Genomic DNA, 8118 nt, shown 5'->3' with positions numbered 1-8118 from the left:
CCCGTAAAGACTTTTTGGAGAACTTTTCCCGAAGAGGCATTCATTCGGAACGCCAAGTCATCCTATTGGATTTTTTCAATACTGACCTTCCCACTGTCATCTACAGTAGGGGTTGGGAGTCACTGTGTGGCATCTTGGTCACTTGTCCTTCTATGATCATACAGGAGTTTTACTCCAATATGCACGGATTTGACTATTCTGTACCTCGTTTTATCACTCGTGTTCGAGGTACGCGCATTGTAGTCACTTCGGATCTTATATCCGAGGTGCTACATGTTCCAAGAGTAGTGCATCCTAACTACCCCGGTTGTGATTGTCTTAGGACTGTGTCTAAAGACGAACCCATGCCTCTATTCTGTGAGACACCTTCTTCTTGGGGTGATCGTCAAAACACCCATTGCTCGACCTTTGCTAAAGGTCCGAGATTCCTTGACATGGTGATGACATTCGTTCTCCATCCATTGTCTCACTATAACTCTATCACAGATCCTCGTGCTCAATTTTTGTTATCCCTCTTAGAGCAAATTTCTGTTGACTTCCCTTCTCACTTTATTCTATCCTTCATAGATGTCATAGGGATACGGTGACCCGTGATAAGTTCATTTTTCTTTCGACTATCACACGGATCATTCGCCATTTTTCTGTCTTCTATCTTGAGTCGGACCACTTCTTTGTTATGTGTGCCATAGACGCTGCTACCGTTAAACGGAGCGAGGCGTAGCGTCGACTGAGGCAGACACAGACCGGGACGACGACTCCTCTGGCTTCTTCAGCTCCATCCACATTCGCTCCTTCCTCTTTTGCGGGCGATGTGACTCTTGATGCGATCATGGCGTAGCTTCAATGTATGGATGCTCGCCTTGACACTCTCAGTGATGAGTTGTGTCAGGTGAACACCCGTGTCGGTCGTATTGCATGACGACAGGCTCGCCTTGGTGTCCTCGTCGAGTCTCCCTCTTCTTCTCTAGAGGCATCTAAGGACGAGGATGGAGTGTCTATACTTTGAGGGATGTAGTGAGAACTTATGTATTTTTTCTTTTCTTTATCTTTTAGATATTTAGTTCATATATCTTTTAGATACTTAGTTCATAGCAAACCTTGTACTTATTGTTGATATATATATATATATATATATATTGAGGTTGTTATTATATTTTTACCTATCTCTTCATGTGTTGTTTTTTTTCTTTCTTTATGCACATGCTTTTTATTACTTGTGTGCAATCTTTTTATTTCTGTTTCATACTAAGATGCCGTGATGAGTTTTGTTTAAAGTGTTTCAGAAATACAGGTTGTCAAAGTCTTCCTTGCCATGAACTCTCTTCTTGCAAAGTTTTTCAAGAGTTTGTGTTAGGATAGATTTTATTGTATTCAACAAATGAGTATGAGTTGAGTGATTTATGACTTCTCTCATATGTTCATTTGTTTGTTGTGGTTTTGTCACGAATTTCCAAAGGGAGAGATTTTTAGGGCATATGTGATTCATGTTAGGAACATATGTCAATTTAGAATTGACTAATCCTTTGACAAAACGCACTTTACTTGTAATTGGGTAGATTTAGGATGTGTTTAATACTTCAAGGAACAATGTTTCAAGTTCAAGTGTTAAAACCATGCAAGTTTGTCTAAGAATTAAGTGATGAAGTGCTAGATTTTAAAACTTGACAGCTAGTTCGATAGCTATTATCTATTGAGGTTTACAAAGCTATTTCAGCCTGAAAACTCGACAGCTGCTCGATAGATAAACTATCTATCGAGATATATGAAAAATAGGTTTTCAGTTCTGATTTTCACCTATTCCGTGAATACATGTTTAGGTTTTCTTTTCTCACAACCCTAAACATATATAAGGATTATTTTAAGGGTCATAAAAGGTTGCACAGTTGCAGAAGTGTGAAGCAAAGTTTTGTTCATGCAAATTGTGACCAAAGACAGAATTTGCCCTAGTTCATCTTTCTCTTGAAGAAGCTACTGCGTTTGTACACTGTTGGATTTTATGACCAAGGAGTTTCGTGATCTTCATCGTACTAATGAACTGAAGAACTTTGCAGCCAACATCTTTCTCAAGTTGGTGATTAAGTCACGTACTGGGATCCACACATTTATTAGGTAGTCACGTACTAGGAGCTGTGCATTAAAAGGAGAGATTATCACTACAGAATAAGTCCAATTGGATATTGGGGTAAGGGTTCAACTGTAGGTTGGTATAAGGTACTGAGATTCCTTTACTTGTAACCGCTTGTTGTGATAATAGTGAATTCTTGGGAGTGGTGACCTTAAAATCACCCGGTGGGGTCTTTGCCTTAGAAGTTTTCCCTATTCGAAAAAAATCACCATGTCAACTTTAATTTCCCCTGCATATTTAATTAGTTGGCGATTTGTTTGTGCTGCCATGCATATTGTATGTTAATCTGATTAATTAATCAACTTGGCTAATTAATTGGTTAATTCATCACAATGGGTCAATACATTCTTGGCCTATCATAGGCTATATAAAAGGTGACAAAACAAAACACATTTCGCTTAAATTCTTTTATAAACATGAGCTCCAAAAGTGTGGTGATATTAATGTCAAGCAATTATGATATAATGATGATAGATTTATTCAATAAATCATTACCTACTATAGTATTAAAGAAGATGTACAACATTGGAATGCAACAATTGAAAAATATGTTCATCATAGACATTACTCTACATACTTATGAGGGGTAGTGGAGGATATGTACTGCTAGACGTGACAAAACGGTGGGTCGGGTTGGGTTCGGGTCAGGTCAATCGGGTTTGCGGGTCAATCAGGTCGCGGGTCAAAACAGGTCATTGTTACACGAGTCAATTGAGTCGCGGGTTGGGTTGGGTTGACCCGTATTTTTCGAACAAGGTTTTTTTTTTTCAATTAAAAAAAAATGACATTAACAACCTGTTTAGAGAGAATGAATAAAATCAATTAAAGAAATGAATTGCACTTAATGCTACTTGTTAATATCCTTTCAATTATGACAGTTTTAAGCATGACACAAATTATTTATAATCATAAATTCATGTTGAAAAAAGTCTTCAATGTTAATAGAGGAACTGAAACTGAAAAAGTGTGAAATGTCAAATGTGTGAAAGTGTGAAACGAAGGGCAGAGGCGCAAGAGGCAAGAGTAGAAGAACCATGTTTCACGTTTGTGATTGTGCTTTTGGCTTTGAAGTACAGCTAGTCAGCTAGTCATATTGAATGAGATTTTTTTTTAATGATTGTCTTGTGTTGTCTTGTCTCATTCTCTCATGTCTGTGAAGCTTTATTGGTTGTGAAACTCAAATAGTAAAATTGAATGTAAAACTATTGTCTTGTCTTGTTTGTTGTCTATATTTATAATTTATTGGCTATTGGTTATGGTGCTTTGTGTTTTATGCACCTAGTATCAGAACGTAGTCTAAATATTCTTTTAGCGAATTTTTTTTAACGGGTCAGGTCAGGTTGACCCGCAAAAAATCGGGTTGAGTCACGGGTCAACCCGTTTTTACTTCGGGTCAAAAAATAGAGTTCGGGTCAAGTATTTTTTGGGTCAGGTAAAATTGAATGTAAAACTATTGTCTTGTTTTGTCTATTGTCTATATCTATAATTTATTGGCTATTGGTTATGGTGCTTTGTGTTTTATGCACCTAGTATCATAACGTAGTCTAAATATTTTTTTAGCGAATTGTTTTTAATGGGTTGGGTCAGGTTGACCCGCAAAAAATCGGGTTGAGTCATGGGTCAACCCGTTTTTACTTTGGGTCAAAAAATCAAGTTCGGGTCAAGTATTTTTTGGGTCGGGTCAAGTCAGAAAATTCTGACCAGTTTTGCCGTGTCTATGTACTACTCATACTCTTTGCTATTTTTTTCCTCACATACTTTTTTTTGCAAGCTTTTAATAAAGAATTTTTTTTTTTATAGAAAATTTCAACTTATGATGTCTATTCTTTAATGATAGTTTTTATCATCAAATTAAGATACCAATTGGGTTTTGGCATAGGCGGGAATTGAGCCTCAGATCTCTTATTTAACCATCAGTGATTTACCAGTTAAGCTAACTAGAATCCGTTATAAAGCAATCTTAAAGTATTAAAAAAACAAAAGAATACTATATTCTTTCCTTTGTCACAAATTTTTTTTCCTATTAGATTTTTCTTTAACAATGATTTGATAAGGCATATTTTTAGTAAGTAGTCGTTGGAGAATGATATATGACAAGTGGATAATGCCATTTAGTGCGGCATTCAGTACTGCCTATGTGGCCAATCTTAGGTTGGCTTAACTTTTAAACTTGAATACAAACGAAGTATGGAGATTATATGCATTCAAGGAGAAATAATATTGTATGGATGGCGATTCGAACAAAGAAGTTAATATATTTTTTCATCTTTATTTTTCTTTATATTGTTTTGTTTTTTCTTTTTTATTTTACAACAATGTAATTGACACTGGCATTTCAGCGTCCAACCTATAAATATAATAATAAAAGAGAGAGGAAAAATATTCTATTTTATTTGTCTATCCTTGAAATGGTAGACACTGGAAATTAACAAAAAAAGAAAAAAAAAGACCTTCTCATGAATACAAGAGATAAATAACAAACACCACGTGCAGTACTGTTGTATTCTCTTGGAGCAAACAGGAAAAATAAAAGCACTGCTCTATTGTCTCTCTCTTCTTCTTCATTTTTTTTTTAGAAAAATTTAAAATGGTATTGTATGTATGAACTTATAACGTATATAGGCGGTGGGAGTGGAATATAGGGTTTTTGGCATCAATATAAACGTGTAATCTAGATTGTTCCTAGTGCTTTTTTTTCTTTTTTCTTTTTTTAATTTGATTATGTGTATCCAAATTCCAAATGCGTTGGATATAGTGTTTGACTTGACTCCTTGTGCTGCAGTGTACTCATATATATATATATATATATATATATATATATATATATATATGTGTGTGTGTGTCCTAAACAAGAAATCTCGGAAGGCCTACTTTATAGCCGTTTTTTCTGACATCTGCTTGAACTTGGCTCCTGTATTCTCCGAAAGTGAAATTCCTATATATTGAAGGTTCTCTGCAACTCCCAATTAAAGAATCATAGGAAGGGCAAAGGAAGTAAGCTATAGAATATCTTTCGGTCGTCCTATTAGCCATCACCTTGTGCTCCACGCTTTTATAAACATCGTTGCTCCATGCCTGTAATTTCAATTTTTAGTTACCACATGGGAATAAATTTTTTGATTTATCAAATGTTATAAATTAATAGAAAGTGGCTTGGTTTGGTCCATCCCTGCTTCAAACCTTTAAAGCTTAGTTTGAGAGAGCAGAGATGGACGCATGACAAGATCAATTTACAAGCATAAACCCATTTAAGCAATTTTATGAGCTAGGATATAACAAAGTGATGATAAATTGTTAAATATTGACAATGAAGTGATGTTGGTGATGAGCTCATATATGAATCAATAACAACTTATCAATTTAGTTTTGAAATAATATTGTGAATGTAACATTATATAGCATAATAAACACTAGAGTAGATGGAGATTTAAGAACAGACTACATTTATAGCATTCTTAGTAGTAGACACTTTTCTTCAATTATACAATTTGTAAAATATGATATAAAAATGAAACCAAAATTTACCTGGAAAAGATCTCCAATGTTGACGATTAGAGCATCTTGATTGGGTTTTACTGCCACCCATTTGGAATCTTTCATGAGTTGAAGCCCACCAACTTGATCTTGATAGAGGATTGTGAGGAAATCACTGTCAGTGTGGGGCACTAAGCCAAACATTTCTGGTGATATTGGACATGCTGGGTAGCGGTTCAAGCGAATAAAGCATGTGCTTTCATCACAAATATCTTCAAAAACTCCCTTTTGGTGGCCCAAATTCTCTGCTAGAATCCCTGCTAGTAGCCTAGCTAGTTCTGACATAGCTGCTGCAAATTCCTTCATCACTTCCCTGTTGACAGAAGTGAAAACAAAAGTATAAGCTTGTGCTTTATCCATCTAGTCTATGGCATTTCCTTATTGCTTTTGGCAAGTTAAGATGGCCATTAAATTGTATTTGGAAGCAAATAGAAGGGACCTATTCAGGGTTAAGGAGGCCATGGCCACAGGCTATATAAATTGCTTGCCAGCTTGAGATTGTGTACCAGTATGTTGCAAGTAAAATTATCTTTGTACTCTTGAATCACATGATTCATTATATCATTTAAAAAAGTCACACGACTTATTTACAAGTGAATGCTCGTTAGAGTTGCCACGTAGTGGGTAAGAGGAACTTTACTTCAAATTGAAAAATTGTGTCCTATCTGGACATGAATAGATGGAGATAAGAGTTAAGCTTTAGTAATAATGTAAAAAAGGTAGAAATGTTGAAAAAGTTAAGTGTTATGTTCAACAAAGAAGTTTGTACCTTAGAGAGCTAAATTCTCCATAGCAAGCTTCTTCTGAAATCTTTGTGAGAGGAATGTGGAAAGCTTCAGACCAAGAGAACTGCTTTGGATAAGTAGCTGTTGGTGTTCCCCACCTGTATGAATTGTTTAGAAGCCCACAAGAAGCTTTACTCTCAAAGGGGCTTTGGAACAACTTCATTTGCTCTTTCTTCATGGTCCCAAGTAACTCGGGGCTTATCCCGTGGTTCACAACTTGGAAGAATCCCCACTCTGATGAGGCTCTACATATTGCAGTAGAACAAGCTAGTCTCTCCCTTTCATTGTGATGTTTTATTAGAGCACTGAGGTCTATCAATGGGAGTCGGCATTCTTCCATGACTGGTGCATTCTGTCTTTCATCAAATTCAAGTGCAGGAGATACTTCAACTGGGTGGCGGAAAAGTGCTCCATAGTGCTGTAGGAGAGGTGGATTTGGTTCGGTCATTATTACTACTAGTTATAGGCTTAAAAGTAGTTAAGTAACTGGAATTGTTTTAAGAGAAACAAAGCAGCAGTACTGTGAAATTGAGAAATGTTCTTAAGTGTATTTATATGGCTTAGGGGGGAGAGAGTCCAAGGAGAGGCAATGAGGTAAGGACAAAGAGCAGAATGGCAAAGCAAAGAGGAGAAGGGAGGGAGCTTCCAAATGGCGACAATTGTCACAAGGAGAGATTGTTTCTCATTGAAATTGTCCAAGGGGAGGAGGGCAAAGTCTACACAGATTTGAAAGACATGCCAAAAGATGAGCAAGCATAACAATAAATCAGCAAAAGAAAAATTTTAACATAACAAAAAGAAGTGGGAAATGATAAAAAAGAATGGATCCAAACCTAATTTATCTTTTGACTTTATTGAAAAGGTCCATTCAACCCTTTCCTTGTCAAATGCCAAATTTGTCCCCCATTTGTGGAATTCTTCTTCTTCTTCTTCGACCGCCACTTCTTTTTATTTTAATCTAAGATTGGTTTGGAAGTAGGAGAACTTGTTTGGGAACCCTGCCCTGTCATACAAATTTGTCTTTGGTTGGATGATGTTGATTTTGTTTTAGTCAATTTATTTTGTTTATTGTGTCCAAGTGCAATTCTATTAAGAAAAAAGTGAGATGAACCAAATAACTAAACATAATCAGCAAATGGTCTTGAGATCTTTCATAGTACTTCAAACAAAATTGAAGAACCGAAGCTTGATTGCCAATTCATGGAATTGGTCCATATTGATTCTTCTGAAAGGAAAATTTCTGTTTCTCAAAACAAAAACATAATAATAATAATAATAATAATAATAATAATAATAATAATAAAGGAGAATCTCTCTCTCTCTCTCTCAGGTAAAACGAGACTGAAACGTGTCTTAAAATAGCTATACATTAATTCTGCGTCTAGTATTGTATTGCTGTGTACTAAACAGAAGCCTCACCCAAAAAGAATAACAAGGAAAAGAAAAGAAAAAAGTAATGTCTATGCAATATATTCACAAATTGTATATGTAATTAGCCACCGGATTCAATTGTCAACGCTTGGTGTGAAAAATGATTGCATACATTTTCTTTTCCATGTTCATACCGTTTACTCTTGCATTAGAATCTTCAGGTTTCCTGCAATCATTAAAGTAGTCATGTGAAGTGATTGATTTTTGACTCCCAACAAACTTCGGCGGAATATACAGATACGG

At 35.7% G+C, this 8118-nt stretch overlaps 1 protein-coding gene across 1 annotated transcript; it reads right to left on the bottom strand.

The window, feature by feature from the left end:
* Positions 1-4501: 4501 nt before the first annotated feature.
* Positions 4502-7105, bottom strand: LOC142629614 (gibberellin 2-beta-dioxygenase 6-like). The gene is made up of 3 exons (XM_075803626.1): positions 6429-7105; positions 5651-5972; positions 4502-5200 (listed from the first exon to the last, which is right to left on the bottom strand). Exons 1-3 carry the CDS (start codon positions 6890-6892, stop codon positions 4970-4972), a joined length of 1017 nt encoding a protein of 338 aa, XP_075659741.1. The 5' UTR covers positions 6893-7105; the 3' UTR covers positions 4502-4969.
* Positions 7106-8118: the final 1013 nt, after the last annotated feature.

Source organism: Castanea sativa, chromosome 3 (assembly GCF_040712315.1).
Source record: "Castanea sativa cultivar Marrone di Chiusa Pesio chromosome 3, ASM4071231v1".
Classification (NCBI taxonomy): Eukaryota; Viridiplantae; Streptophyta; class Magnoliopsida; order Fagales; family Fagaceae; genus Castanea; species Castanea sativa.
This window is presented reverse-complemented; position numbering and strand designations above follow the sequence as displayed.

What these genes read in the sequence shown, in the direction of transcription:
- LOC142629614 (XM_075803626.1), bottom strand. Translation starts at nt 6,892, where the DNA reads ATGACCGAACCAAATCCACCTCTCCTACAGCACTATGGAGCACTTTTC. An exon ending in GGAGAATTTAGCTCTCTAAG is followed by an intron (nt 5,973 to 6,428) that starts GTACAAACTTCT and finishes TTCTGTCAACAG; the next exon opens with GGAAGTGATGAAGGAATTTG. An exon ending in ACATTGGAGATCTTTTCCAG is followed by an intron (nt 5,201 to 5,650) that starts GTAAATTTTGGT and finishes TTGAAATTACAG; the next exon opens with GCATGGAGCAACGATGTTTA.